Genomic DNA, 14,216 nt, shown 5'->3' with positions numbered 1-14,216 from the left:
GGAAGGGCCGCGCCGCGGGGGGAAGCGTCGGCCTGGCGAGGCGGCGCTTCCGCTGCCGGCGCGGGCAGGGGCAGTTCCGGCGGGTGACCCTGCGGAGTCCTTCTGTGCGGCGGGAGCGCGATGGGACGCGGCGGGGAGCCCGAGGTGAGCGGGGGATCCTCCTCCCATCCGCCCGGGGGACGGCGCACACGGGGCGTTTGGGCGGCCGTAACGCTGTGCTCTCTTTTCTTTCCCCAGGAGGAAGAGGAAGAGTTGGTGGTAAGACGGGGAGCCGCGTCGGTGACTGCCAGGCTCGGGGGCCTCGGGCCGGGCTGTGCTGGCGGCCCAGGACCCGGTGGGGAGGGGGGTTGAGCCCGGGCCGCGACGTGGCTCCCTCCTGAAGCCGTGGGGCTCGTGGGGAAGCGGCGTGTGGGGGTGTCCGGGTGCTCAGCGCGGCCCCGTGTCCGCAGGATCCCTTAACCACGGTGCGGGAGCACTGCGAGCAGACGGAGAAATGCGTGAAGGCGCGGGAGCGGCTGGAGCTGTGTGACGCGAGGGTGTCCTCCCGGTCCGAGACGGAGGAGCAGTGCACGGAGGAGCTCTTCGACTTCCTGCACGCCAGGGACCACTGTGTGAGTGCGGCGTCCCTGCTGGGGCTGGGGGCAGAGCTGCCTTCAGCCACGCTGCTGGCAGTGCTGGCAGGTCGAGTGTGACATGTGGTAGCTGTTCAGTCAGAGGGAGCTCTGCAAAACTGTGTTTTCTTATTAAATTCTTGGTTCCTTCCTGTTACATCAGATCCAGCTGGGATTCAGTAGGTTATTAAACAGTTAAATAAGTCACACCCATGGTTTGTGGCCTGCAGATGGCACTTGGCTATTTCAGTCTTGTATTTGGCATTTTAAAGTTTAGCCTTTTTAACCTGAGCTGAAGCTTTGTAAGATGTCTCGTTAGTTTTCTTGAGTGACTTGTTGCAGAACCACAAGAGGAACTGGGGGGAAGCTGCAGGGCCATGTGCATTGGTGGTCCAGAAAAACAAGAGGCAGGTGGTAACACTCTGCTGGTTTCCATCCCTAAACCACGAATTACTGAGGTCTCTCTCTCTCTCTTTTCCAGGTTGCTCACAAACTTTTTAGTAAACTGAAGTGAAGGTGGGTATGAATGTCCACCTGCTTCCACAGCCGGTGTCAGCGGTTCCTGGATCACAGTTCTGCTTCCTGCCGTCCATCCTCCATGCTGAGCATCAACAAAACGGCTTCCTGGCAGCGTGTCACTGCCTCTGTGCTCCTGGAAGATGTGAAGATGTGCAAAAAAAACACGTTGATGTTCTGTAATTTTCCATATTAAAATGTTCAGAGTTCCCATGGAAGTGCTTTCTGTTTATTTCCAGGTTCTTGTGCTTCTGATTTGCACTGGGTTCAGGTGAAATGAGTGGGTGTCAGAGCCCAATTTAGCAGAGAGAGTCATCCTCACTTGTGGGAGTGTCCTTTTTTTTCAGCCATGATATGCAGCAGCTGCAGCCAAGTCCCACGGGGAAGAATTTATCTGTTGGAGCCACAAAGATTATTTTCAAGACCCTTTTCTAGGAGAGAAAATTTCCTTCCCCACCCTTGGGGGAAAGCTGTCACTTGTCCCTCACTGTCTCCTGTTGCTGCCAGTGGCTGGAAGAGCCTCCTGGCTGCAGCCAGCTTTACCTCCTTGCCCAGGAAACCAACAACGTGGCTGTGGAGGCATATGGTGTTGGTTCACCTTCTCAAACCCTGACCGGGTCACCTGGGGGACATAAAGCCTTTCTCTGTGAGTCACCAGTCCCTTCTTGGTCACCTAAGACTGTCCTGTCTGTGCTCTTCCTCTTCCTTTTGTGAGCAGAATGTTCAGTAGCAGGAAAACTAGGACATGTCACAGGGCAGAAAAATTCTCAGCTGTTCTTCGAAGTGGAATTAAGCCTGCCACCTTTTTAACTTGGCTGTTCTTTACCCATGGTAAAGAACATAGTGGTCCACAGTCTTTTTGCTGGTGGATTTCAATCTTAATCCCTAGAGGACTGAAACAGATTGTTATTAGGGTCAGGGTAACGTTACTTTCAGGAGTTTTTGTTGTGCGAGGTCCAGCCGCGCGCGCGTTTCTCCTGCCGCAAAGCCCGTTTGTTGCTGGATCCTTCCCAGCCCCAAACCAGGTGAGTAATCACAGAACGGTTGGGTTGGAAGGCACTCTAAAGGTCATTTAGGTACAGCCCGCAGCCACCAGACCCGGATTCCCAGAGCCCCATCCCTCCTTGCCGGGATCACTTCCCGGGTCCCGCCCCGGAAGGCGCTGTCGGGGAGCGATGGCGGCGCTGCTCGGGGGGGCGGCGGCCGCGCTGCTGCGGCGGGGACCGGGACCGGGACTGGGAGCGGGAGCGGTGCTGGGAGCGGGGCAGCGCCGGCACCGGCACAAGGAGAAGTGGGTGAGCGGGGCCGGGGGGGTCCCTTCCCGACGGGGCTGCCGGCGCACCCGCACCCCTACCGCGCTGCTTCGCACCCGCGTCTCTCCCCGCTCACCCTTCTGCACCCCATTCCCCCCTCTGACCTCCCCACTTCGCCCCTCTCGCTGCACCCTCGTTCCGCTGCTCAGTGCGCGGCCGTTCTCTCCCCGCGGGCCCACCCCGTGCGCCCAGCCCCTTTCGGCCATCCGTGGAATCGTGGAATCGTTCGGCCATTCATGGAATCATGGAATATGCCGAGTTGGAAGGGACCCATCAGAATCGTCCAGTCCAACTCCCGGCCCGGCGCAGGACTCCCCAAGAATCACACCATGTTCCTGAGCACATTGTCCAAACGCTTCTTGAACTCAGACAGCCTTGGCCACTTCCCTGGGGAGCCTGTGCCAGTGCTCAGTCACCCTCTGGGTGAAAAACCTTCTCCTGATATCTAACCTAAAACTCTCCCGAATCAGCTTCATGCTTTTTCCTCGAGTCCTGTCACATACGTGCTCCTGAACCCTCTCCAGGGCACCACCAGCCTGTGGATGTAGGGGTTCACCTGTCCCTGCCACTTTCAGGGGCAGTGGAAAGGCCCTGTGGACTTCTGGCAGCACAGAATCCAGTGCTGGATTCTCCCGGAGAAACGTGGAGGCTGGGTGGAGGTACTGGGATGCCAAGGTGTTTTGTCTTTTAATGTCTCTGGTATTTTTTCCCCCCAAGGCTACCACGGCCCCCCGCATCCCATCCACACGGCTGGCCCTGCACCACTTCGACACGAGCTACAGCCTGCACCTGGGGGAGCTGTGGCCCTCTGTCCGTGCCGGCCTGCTCTGTGAGCAGAAGTACGGCGCCCTCCTCAACAACTTCTCTGCTGTCGACCACGTCACCCAAGAGCTGGAGCTGCTGAATGCCACCGATTTCGTTTCCGAAGCCCTCCAAAAGGCACAGCAATCACAGCGGGGTGCGGCTGCGAGGGAGGCAGTGAGAGGCTCCCAGGAGGGCTGTGTTCAGGGCAGGACTGTGATACAGGCAGAGACAATGACACAGGCGGAGACATCGCCACCGTTTCGTGCCTCCATCAGCCCCAAAATCAAGTGTTACACCTTCCCCAGGGGTGACATCACACGCTTTTGCCCTGCACGGTGAGACATCCCTGGACAGACCACCCACTCTCGTTGCCAGCCTTGGGGGCTGCTGCTTCCCTACATCCCAGTCCTCACTTCCAACTGCTCTTTTCTTTTCCACTTGCACATTTGCTTGTGTTATACAAACTGCTGCTTTCCAGGCCAGACATTTTGGGGCTCCTTGGTTATTATCTCATGGATGCAGCATCTCTCCTGCCCGTCCTCGCACTCGATGTGCAGCAGGATGACCTTGTCCTTGACCTTTGTGCAGCTCCGGGTGGCAAGACTCTGGCTCTGCTGCAGACTGGGCTTTGTGTAAGTGGAGGTGGGTGTTCCCTTGTTCCCCATCCTTAAACAGGGCTGGAAGAGCGTGCTGTGCTCATTAATGTCTGACTGTTAATCATTTCTGAGTATAAGAGTTGGGAATCAGGTGTGTTTTTGCAATTTCCAGTGTTCCTGTTGTGTCCCTGCAGGGCATCTGGCAGCCAACGATGTCTCCATTTCCCGGACAAAGAGGCTGCACCAGATCCTTCATAAGTATGTTCCCAGAGAAATCAGGGAAACTGTGAGTGTCACATCCCACGACGGAAGGGACTGGCAGGATGTGGATGGTGGCACTTTCCATAAGGTAGGTTATTGGGAACCAGTGAAGATAAACCCTCTTTTTGAGGAAGGCAGCAGCTTATCCTACAGTATAACTGTGTAGTTTTCCACCATCTTAAATGCAGAGAAAGAGAGAGGACTAAGACACATAGGGAGTAATATTTCCTCCTGCTATCCCTTCCTTCAGGATCCAGTGGGTATGTGCATCCAGAGTTACACATTTATTTGCCTGTGTAATACCATGTAGAAGTCCTATTCTTGTCCATCACCTGGAAGGGGTTAAGTGTGAAGATTAGATAATTCTGTTTTCTCAGCCATGTCCAGCCTCAGGGGCTGGGTTTGATGCTCTGGGAGGCGTTCCTGTAGGAGCACTGGCTGTGTGTGCTTCTGTGACGTCTTCCAGGCAGACACCCAGAGGAGGAACATTAAACGAGGACATGTGCGAGTGCGGGATGTTTTCCACCATCTCTGGGTCTGTTTGCACATTCCCAAAATGCCAGAGCAGCCAGATGATTACAGTTCAGTGTGGTGCACGCCCGTGCTCAGCCACCGGGAGCTGCTTGTGTGTGGTGAGGGTGGAGGAGGTGGGCACGGGGAAGCTGCACAAGGGGACTCACTGAGCTCGACCTGGGCATGGGACTGACAGGGACCTCTGCTGCTGCAGGTGCTGGTGGATGTGCCCTGCACGACAGACAGGCACTCTGCCATGGAGGAGGAGAACAACATCTTCCACAAGAGGCGAACCAAGGAGCGTCAGATGCTGCCCATGCTGCAGCTGCAGCTGCTGATGTGAGTGAGCTCGATGCTGTGTCCTCGTGCTGTTTGTGTTACTGTCGTAGCTCTCCGTGGCCAGCACTGAAACCTCTTTTTACTTTGTCTGTCCCCAACTGGGAAATGCAGAAACCATGTGTAGTTTACTGGAAGAGCAATAGTTGGAATGCATCAAAGCTTAATATAAGTGTAAGAAGGTGCAAATATTCTTGGTCAGATCACAGGTCCTGCCTGTCCCCAGCCGTAGCTGTAGGAGCTAGGGAGAAGGGTCTAAGGAACATGATAGGTATTGTGTTGTCCTTTTGGATGATGGTCTCCCAGATCCCACTGATCAGCCCTGGAGGATCCCTGAGTGCTCACATCTCCCAGCACATGGGCTGCTTCATCACCCCATTTTGCTGGGAAGGCTGGATGGACTCACCGTGCTGTGACAATAAGGAAACAGATTAGAGAGTCCCATGGCAGTGCTTGAACTGCAAGAGTCTCTTCCTCTGTACATGCTCTTATCCCATTCCCTTGGACATGACTGCAGGGTTATACCTTCCAGCTGCTCTCCAGTAGCATCTCTCCCATGTTAAATTCATTATCAGTCTAAGCATCCATTTGACTCACTGCCCTGGCCTAAAACAGTCCTCACGTTGCAGTGACACAAACTGCTGAGTCTGTGGAGTTCAAGATTTGGCTGTCACTTCCTATGAGTCACCTGTTGGCTCCCCAGTTTTGGTGGGTGGTAATGCCTGTGCCCCACGCTCCTCTTCTTCCTGTGATGATGCGTGTGTTCATCTTGCCTGCAGGGCTGGGATCCTCGCTGCCAAGCCAGGAGGAGAGGTGGTGTACTCCACGTGCTCCCTCTCCCCGCTGCAGAACGAGTGTGTGGTCGAGAGAGCGGTAGAAATTGCAGAAACCCAGTTTAACATCAGTGTCCACACTGAGGACTTGAGCCACTTTCGGACGCTCTTCCAGGACACGTTTTCCTTCTTCTCAGACTGCCGGCTGGGGGAGCTTGTTCTGCCTCACCTCACAGCCAACTTTGGACCTATGTATTTCTGCAAATTACGTCGGATGTAGAAGGGGCAACAGACTATGTCTGTTTGCTGTCAAGGAAATACCCCAAATTTCCAGGGAAAGTACAACTGCTTTATATTTATTTTTCTTTTTAAAGTGTCCCAAAGGAAGTCTGCTTTTTTACTTGCAGGCATAGAAAATAAATGAGAAGGACCTGCTGTGAAGTCTCCTGAATATTTTATCTGTTTGAGACTGAGGTGTTTAATCTAGGAAAGAGAGGTCTTATCAGAGGGAGCGATTTATCCATCTGTGTGGGGCAGGATAAATGGCCCCGTGTGGGTGCTGCTTTCTCCCTCCTGTCTGACTGCTTTGATCCTACATGAGCAGGTTTGGGTTAACAAACACCATCTGGGGATCTCAGTCTTTGTCCCAGATCTCACCATCTGCATAAATGAGTTGCATCTGTCTCTGCTTATCTCTTGCCTTCAGAAAGAGCAGCCTGAGGTCCTGAAACCAGAGGTTCCTAAGAATGCCCCTCCTGTGAGGCTGAAAATATGTTCGTGATGCTGGAGATTTGGTGCTGTGGAAAGGCCAGTGACTGCTGCTATCCCTCACAGACAGGAAGGCTGTGGGAAAGTGTGAATGCTCCTATGCAAGATGCCATTTAATGTTTGGGGGGCAGGTGTTTGTATGATTCTGAATAGTAACTAATAGAACCATAGCCATCAGTGAATGATTACTGGAGTTCATGATAAGAGTTGCTTAATAGCTACATTTTTATTTCTGTGAGGAAAATACAGTGATGCATAGGGTGGGCATGGCTGTATCCCTCACAGGGCAGCCCATATGAAGTTACTCCAGTGCCAACAAGAAAGTATTATTGAGATTTTGTAACCCTTTTCTCTCAGCACCACCCTGCTTCTGCAAGGGGCAGCATCGATGGAAATGGGGGTGAAGGGGTGAAAACTCACCCATGTCCATCCTTGCAGGAAGGTGCAGTGCATCATCTGAACCCAACTTAAGCCAGTCCTGCTCTCTGCATGGCATCCTGGTTCCTTACAGGATCCGTGCTTATTGGCAAGGAGAGAGGTCAGGAAATGGTGTTTCCTTCCTCCTTCCCTCCTCTTTGTAGTCTCTGCACTGCCAATGGCAGTCGTGCAGTGCTGTCCCTTTGGCCCTGAGGGGACCATGGGGGCTATGCCCCTCTCTTCTCACGGCTGAGGGTCTCCACCTCCTTCATGAACTGCAGGCAAAGCTCCTCCTGCCACAGCAAGGCCACGCACTGCACAGCCACGGGCATTCCCACGGCTCCTGACACAGCCTGCAGTGGGCACACAAGCAGTGAGGGGTTACCTCAGGGGCTCAGACTTCCAGCAACTTCTGGACACCTGGTGTAGGCACGTGGCTCGTCCCAGAGAGTGGGGAGGTTGTGGTTTGAGCCCTGCTCTTCGAGTGAAACTGTTACTTGAATGTCAGTCATCAGTGTGCTCCACCACTTTCCGTACCTGTTTCAGCTTCCTGTCCTAGGGGTCATCACAGCATCCTTGGTAAAGCTCCAGCTCTTCCTCATCTGCTTCTGTCACTGTGCTGACAGGTACAACCCCAGCAGGGAAGTTCAAGATGTTGTACAGCATCGTGGAGGAGATGGCAGCTGAGAGCAGCAGAAGAGAGAATCCAGCCAGTCACAGCCTCCTGTCTTGTTTCAAACTTACACATTCCATGTTCACTGAGGCCCCTGAGAACTGTGTGTCTGTCTCCACCTGCTCAGATAGCTTTATGGTCGTTACTTTTCCTTTCTAATTCCCATAAAATGCTTAGGTGGGTGGTGAAGCTCCCTGGTACCGGTTGTTTCTTTCCAGTCTCAACCACTGTGGTCCCTCCCGGGAAGGTCCCAGACTCACTGAGGAGTTTCCCGGGGTATCCCGTGGTGAAGGCAGGCCTCAGGACAGGGCACAGCACAACGTCCAGATGGAGTTCCTTCCACTGGGTGATGAACTCTGAGCAGTACACCTTGGGGAGGAGAAGGGAGATGACATGAAGCCCATGCCCATGCCTGGGGCATCTCAGCTTTTTCAGGGTGTGCACCAGGCTCTGGCACAACTGTGAGGAGGCAGCAGCAGTCAGCAGTGCTCGAGGGAAGAGGCAGAGGAATGCATGTTTGCCTCTACAGCATGTGGCCAGGAATTGGAAAGGTCCCTCTTTAGCCATTCCCTCTCCCAGGACAGCCTTTGTTGTGCTGAGACTGTTGAACATGGATGTTTGTGCGTGAGCTGTGTGGGCAACCGATAAAGTCCCGTCTGAGCTGACCCAAAAGCCATCTACCCATTCCTGTCTCTCTTTTGTGCCTTTTCCTCTGTCCTGTCTCCTCCCCAGCACCTCCTCTCCTGCACAACCCCATTCCAAACTGATGACTTTCCAACCTGGCACTTGCCATAAAGCCTCAACTTGTAGCAAGATGCCAGAGAGGAAAGTCTTCAAAACATATCTGAATTTGATGGTTATGATTCCACATCCCCTTTACTGACCTGCAAGTGGAAATCATAGCAACATCTTTAAGCTTTAAGAGGAGGAGGAATTGCTTAAATAGGCCTCTGGGTTGATAAGCCCTGGTGATTTTAGCAGTTACTTAAAACAATACAGCTTTCACAATCTAAAGTTTCCTTTGGCATCTGGCCAAGCAATTAGCAGCAAATGTCTGGAAGTGCTGGAGAGAAGGTTTCTTTGATGAGTACTCTGGATTTAGTACTTGTTCTCTTCCACAGGCTTCCTGTATGACCTTATCTATCCAAATCCCTCAGTCCTGCCAGGATATCACTAAGGGCAGTGCAGCACTAGGGAGCTGTGTGCCTAAAGGCTGAAGCCATGTCCAGGATAGAAGGACAACCCCTGCAGAGAGCAGGTCAGAGCCTATTGTAAATCCAGTCCACTCCAACTATGGACACTTAGAGGAGAAGGTATTGCCCCCTTTTCCAATGCCTTTGACAGTAATTCTTTAAGTGACCTAAACCACTCACTTGTGACACCCACCTAGCTGGGGGTAGATCTGCCCCCATGCTGACACCCACTGTAGAAGGGAGCAAAAGCTCCAGGTGTTAGGGAGTAACTCATTTTCTGGTTTGCTGCTTACAGTTTCCATACATTCCCCTTCCCAAATGTCTACCCTTGCCTTTCTCTCCAGCCTTCTTCATCTTGCCCTTCAGAGAGAGCACAGCCTCTCTACACCAGTAGATTCAATCACTGCTACAAAGGACAGAGGTGAAAAAACCTTCTGAAGTTGGTCTGCAGCAGAGGGAAAGGAAATGCCCTCAGTTATTTGCTGCAGCAGTTTCTGATCCTGTCTCATCTTCCTCTAAAAATCTTCAGCTGTTTGCTCCTTCAGCTGTTTGCCTTCCTCCTCCACTCTTCTCTGTGTTCTCTCAATCTGATAAGCTACATGCCCACTGAGGAGGCAGACAGGATAACTACTGATTAGCCTATTTTTTCCCCCCTAATAATTAGGAATTGTGCCCTCAAAGGAAGCTATGTTACTGGAAACCAGTACTGTAAAGACAACTGGACCCTTAAAGAAGCTGTGCAAGGGGTGGGCAGGCAATGAGGTGGGATGTTTCAGACGGACTCCAGATAGGTCTTGGTTGTCTCAGGTTTTCCTAGAGGAGGACATAGGGCTTTTCACAGGATACAGAGAAAAAGCAATTAAAAATTCTTGTACCTGCCAGGATCCCATTGACAGGGCCAGTCACTCTAGATAGGCTTTTGGAAAAAAAGAAAGAAGTATATTGTCATTTCAGTAATTGGGAGATATTCCCAATACACTTGAATAGCACAGCAGGGCCTTCAGTTCAGGACCAGAACCAGGTCACAGTAATTCACATCCCCCTGGCTGTAGACTCCCACCTCACCTCATCCAGCCCAAGGAGAGCAGTGATCTCCCTTTCTCTCAAGGCAGACTTTCCTCTTGTTGGGGGCTGCTGGCACATCTCCTTGTTATAAAAGCTATGGGGGCATGAGCTGGAAGGAGGAGCTGAAGGACAACGTCAGCAGACACCCTGGTGGGACTCAGACCATGCAGAAGGATGGGTTACCTGCTCCCTGAACTGCTGGACAGCCTTTGCCATTTTCTTCAGACCCTCATCCCGGGTTTTCCAAGCTTCTTCCATTCTCTTCTGGATCATCTTTTTGCCCAGCCATTTCCAGACCACCACAGCTGCCACTGACCCGCCAAGCAGCGTGAGGGCAGCAGAAGTATCCACCTTCCTCTCTGGCAGGAGCTGCCTCAGCTGCTGCTGGATCATGATGTGGCCTTCAAGTCTCCAGGGATGGAGTGCGAAAGAAAAGCAAGGCAGGAGCAGAAGACCTTTCCTGCCTCCCCAGACCCATCCCTCCTCTCAGCACCACTGTCTTGGGTCAGCAAATAGTTCAAATAGTTCAGTCTGAAGCTACCATCTGTGGAGCATGCAAGGGAGAATGATTAACCAGGAAACGGAAAAGGTGACGTTTGGTCAGTGAATCCTGGGGTGTTGAGTTTATAGGGGCTTTCTGGGCTGTGGGAAGCTCTCCACTGGGAATGGCTAAGGGATCAACTGAACAAAAGAAACAAGGAAATAGCCGTTCTCCTGTTTCCTGTGTAGCCTTAAAGGACAATGGGAAAAGGGGAAAAAACAGCTTGAAATTGCAAGACTTCCTTGCACAGGGATGGGGAATGTATGCTGAGGGGATGCACAGCTGTGGGGTACCCTCAGCTCACCAAATCCCTTATGCTGCTCCCATGGTGGCCAGAGGCTGTTGCAGGAGGTCCGTGCTCAGCTCTGCCGTGATGTCTGCATGCACCGGGAGAGGCCGTTCCACTCCATGACACTGGTATTGCTTTAGGAGTGGAAAATTCCACAGGCTTGCAGGCCAGAAGCAAACTATTTCCACCAGACATTGGAATAGCTGGTGTCTGACATCTTTCCAGCAGAGATGACTCTCACTACAAGCACTAGGAGCCACACACTCAGCCGAAGGCAACAACCCAGCCAACATCAGCCATGGTCTGTCTGCAGTCTGCTCTGTTGGTTTTGGATGGTGGGTGCTCCCTATGGGTTCCCCCTTTGAAAAAGTATTTGGGCAGCTATGGATTGTGCATTACAAAACTTTGCAAGATTCTAGAGGAGTGTGGAACTGGATATGGAAAGGAAGCTGAAGAGCCCTCTCTCTTCAGGGCTAGGTAGTCCTCTAGTGCTCAATTTTTCATTGTCATGTTCGTTCTTAGCAGTTATAAGAGTTCACTGTTGTTTTCTGTCACAATTTGTGTCAGTAGGGAATGTTCTTAGCTTAGTTCTGAACTAGGGAAATTTATGGACTCTGAACAAAATTGTCTTTGGCGTCCTTGCAGAAACAGTCTGGAGCTGACGGGAGTTAGCGGCGTGGTGACAAATTAAGCCGGCCTTTTACTGTGTCCCTTCCAGTGGCACCTTCCTTGGAGGATGCCTCCTCAGCTATGGCACTGCACGGGGACATGCCTGCAGCCCCTCCAGCTCCTGCTCCATGGTGCTGGCTGCAGCTGGTGCCTCTGGAAGGCGCATGTGAACAGGGTCAGCACGCGACAGTACCGAGCCCTCTCCAACCTCCAGGAACCCACACATGCGCTTCCTGAGACAGAGGTGGGCTCTTTGCCTGTGTGACAGCACCAGAACCTCTATGATGGGCTGAGCAGATGTGGGAGGGTCTTTTCCCTGTGCTGGGAAGTGTCAGGGCATTGGCCTCCCACATCCACTTGCGCATTGGTACCTGTGCTCTGATCCTGCCCTTTAGACACTTAGCAAATGTTTAACAGAGACAGGGACAGCTGTGTCCAGACTGACTTGGCATTTCAAAGGGCAGATTTTCAGCAGGCAGAGCTGCATTTCCAGATGGCCGGATGCTGCTGAGGAAACCCCTTTTCCTGTCAATGTGTGAGCATCTCCGCATCCTTTGTGAACCAGAGGTAGGCCTCCTCCTGCCACCACAAGGCCACACATCCAAGGGGACCTAAAACAAGGAAGCAAAGGGATATCCAAAGTTAAATCTCAAGTCCATAGCAGAGGAGACAGACCTACCTGGCTCTCAGGTCAACATTCACTTGTCCACAGTGTTTTTGTCATTTGAATTGATCCAGGTCCAAGGTCAAACCCATCAGTGGTGTTTAGATGAAAGCCATGCATGCCCCTTTTCACAAGAAGAGTCAACTCATAGCAGCTGGGTCTGGGATTTCATTGTAGCACCCACGACATCTCCTTCACTGTGGACTATCCCAGAAAAAGGCAGTCAGACAAAGTCAGATAGACTATTCCTGTGCCCAGGAAAGGCTGCACCATCTTTGCTTGCAAGAGCAAAAACTACATCAACTTACTGTCATCATGCTCCATTAACACCTTCAGGTCTTAAGCAGAATGGGTTTTGACAGAAATTGTTTATAACTAAGCTGTCTTCCCTCTAAATTGGTAATAAATATTTTTAAGTCAGCTTTGACTCCATTTTGATTAAAATGATGAAGAATAAATCCTTACAGCTGCATCTTGTGTTCATGTATTTGTAACCAAACACTCTGGTGCTCTTTTTCGAAATGATTTACAAAATGAGGCATGTTAACTATGCTGCTCTGAAAGAATATTAAAGACATTTCACAAAATACTGAAATCATAGTGATTTGGGCTGGTCCCCTCTGGAGAACTTGTTGCAGTTGGCTCAGAGGGCTGGATAAATGTTTTCTGGGGACTCTCCAGTTTCTGACTCATTTCAGCCTGGAATATCTATTTGGAGCATAAGACTCTCCTCAATTTCAGTCCAACTTCACCAGCACTCACAGAACATAACAGCTGCTAAGAAACTTGCCACTACCAAATCTGCACCTTTCCAACAATCAAGAACATCAGTTGAGAGGTGAGGGTTTGTCTCTATCAATGCTTTTCCATGTTGCTCAGCCAGGACCCTGTTGGCTTTCCCTGAATAAACTGCACTAGGATGGGAAGAGAGACCTCCCATACCAAGCATGACACCTCTGACAGCAGGGGCTGCTCTCTCTCCTAATCATCCCTACATCTTTCCCACTTTTGTGAGTATTGCACTATTTTCCTTGAGCCTTTCCATAGCCAGGTGGGTTGTACGGATCCTACTTACAACTTCTCCAGCAAGGTAGAGACATGATCAGCAAAGATGCTGTAGAGAGCTGTTAGTTCTTCACCAGAAGTCCAGGAACATTCCTACTTCTTCCATCATGTCTGGTGTCTTGCTCACGTCTGTCCCCACTGAGTGACAGCAGAGCCTTCAGCACCCTGATGGTGAGGGACTGGGATGTTCCCAGCTGCTCCATGGCTGGGCACAAAGCTGACAGCAGGAAGCTGGGCTTTTCACTGGTCTCCTATGGGCAAGCAGGGCAGCAGGGAAGCTGGGTGACTTCAGTGAAAAGGAGAACAGTGACAGGAAAAAACAAACAAACAAACAAAGGAACAAAACGAGACTGACTGTGCTTGGCGAGATGAGGATTTGTGCAGCAAACAGCTGTTTCAGACTGAAGGATGTACCAATCCTAATTTTGTTTCTTTTTTTTTTGTGTTTCAAGGGTGAGCTTTCCTATGTTCAGGTGTTTCACTTCACCTCCTTTTTAAACATTTGCTTTTAGCTACTTCAACTACCACCTCGAAACTTGTTTGAAGGGAATGTCTGGGATCCTGGAAATGTTTGTGTCCCTAATGTCCTCTGTCACTGCCTGCTACATCACAGAGCTCTGTGTGCTTCAGATGCTGTAAGGGGACAACTGACCTGTTCTAACAACTCATGTCCTGCTGGTATCAGTTTTCTAGAGAGTCTTATTTGCTCCTGATGCTGTGACTATATAACATTGTGACATGCTAAATAAAGAAAAAATCCTGCAAAGTAAAGTAAAACCAAATAAAAAAGCTGGATTGCCTGATGATTCAATCTCTCAACCTTGCTTGGTTATTTATCTAGTCATAGAATGAAATATGGGTTGAGGAGGGCAGATCTAAATTTTTATCAAAATCAAGAGGGAGGAGGAAAAATAATCAAAGCAAAGACCACAGCCAGACTGTTGTGCTGGAGATGAAAGAAACTAGTAAAAACAAAGCTCTTTTGGCCCAAGCAACATTTGTACATAATTCTCTGAGACAGACCAAAGCATGGACTTTGGTCAGTGCCAGGCAGCTGAACAAGCACTCTGCAAACACACAGTGCAGGTCTGCGAGGGCTGCACAGCCTGAGCCAACAGCTCATGGTGAGGAGCTGCAGAAGGCTTGGAA

At 51.2% G+C, this 14,216-nt stretch overlaps 3 protein-coding genes across 4 annotated transcripts in view; 2 read left to right on the top strand and 1 right to left on the bottom strand.

Moving 5' to 3' along the window:
* POMGNT1 (protein O-linked mannose N-acetylglucosaminyltransferase 1 (beta 1,2-)) overlaps positions 1 to 14,216 on the bottom strand; it is a 166,927-nt gene that overhangs the window by 128,500 nt on the left and 24,211 nt on the right. The window lies entirely within an intron of this gene.
* Positions 28 to 1,345, top strand: LOC135419169 (cytochrome b-c1 complex subunit 6, mitochondrial). Its single transcript, XM_064665336.1, has 4 exons — positions 28 to 144; positions 238 to 258; positions 450 to 611; positions 1,093 to 1,345. The coding sequence occupies exons 1-4, from the start codon at positions 121 to 123 to the stop codon at positions 1,123 to 1,125; spliced, it is 240 nt and encodes a 79-aa protein (XP_064521406.1). The 5' UTR covers positions 28 to 120; the 3' UTR covers positions 1,126 to 1,345.
* Positions 2,280 to 6,158, top strand: NSUN4 (NOP2/Sun RNA methyltransferase 4). Of its 2 annotated transcripts, XM_064665330.1 has the most exons (7): positions 2,280 to 2,422; positions 3,158 to 3,579; positions 3,723 to 3,886; positions 4,035 to 4,189; positions 4,568 to 4,733; positions 4,829 to 4,953; positions 5,730 to 5,987. In XM_064665330.1, the coding sequence occupies exons 1-7, from the start codon at positions 2,303 to 2,305 to the stop codon at positions 5,847 to 5,849; spliced, it is 1,272 nt and encodes a 423-aa protein (XP_064521400.1). In that variant the 5' UTR covers positions 2,280 to 2,302; the 3' UTR covers positions 5,850 to 5,987. The 2 variants fall into 2 exon arrangements, with proteins under 2 accessions (XP_064521400.1, XP_064521401.1); XM_064665331.1 differs by lacking the exon at positions 4,568 to 4,733 and having other exon boundaries at positions 2,281 to 2,422; positions 5,730 to 6,158.

The sequence above is a fragment of the Pseudopipra pipra genome, chromosome 9 (genome assembly GCF_036250125.1).
Source record: "Pseudopipra pipra isolate bDixPip1 chromosome 9, bDixPip1.hap1, whole genome shotgun sequence".
Lineage (NCBI taxonomy): Eukaryota > Metazoa > Chordata > Aves > Passeriformes > Pipridae > Pseudopipra > Pseudopipra pipra.
Note: the sequence above shows the minus strand (reverse complement) of the source record. Positions and strands in the feature narration are given on the sequence as shown.

Bases quoted from the DNA above. Each gene is read 5' to 3' on its own strand.
- NSUN4 (XM_064665330.1), top strand. From the start codon at position 2,303: ATGGCGGCGCTGCTCGGGGGGGCGGCGGCCGCGCTGCTGCGGCGGGGA. The intron at 2,423-3,157 runs GTGAGCGGGGCC...TTTCCCCCCAAG, and splicing joins ACCGGCACAAGGAGAAGTGG to GCTACCACGGCCCCCCGCAT. The intron at 3,580-3,722 runs GTGAGACATCCC...GCTGCTTTCCAG, and splicing joins ACACGCTTTTGCCCTGCACG to GCCAGACATTTTGGGGCTCC.
- LOC135419169 (XM_064665336.1), top strand. From the start codon at position 121: ATGGGACGCGGCGGGGAGCCCGAG. The intron at 259-449 runs GTAAGACGGGGA...CCGTGTCCGCAG, and splicing joins AGGAAGAGGAAGAGTTGGTG to GATCCCTTAACCACGGTGCG. The intron at 612-1,092 runs GTGAGTGCGGCG...TCTCTTTTCCAG, and splicing joins TGCACGCCAGGGACCACTGT to GTTGCTCACAAACTTTTTAG.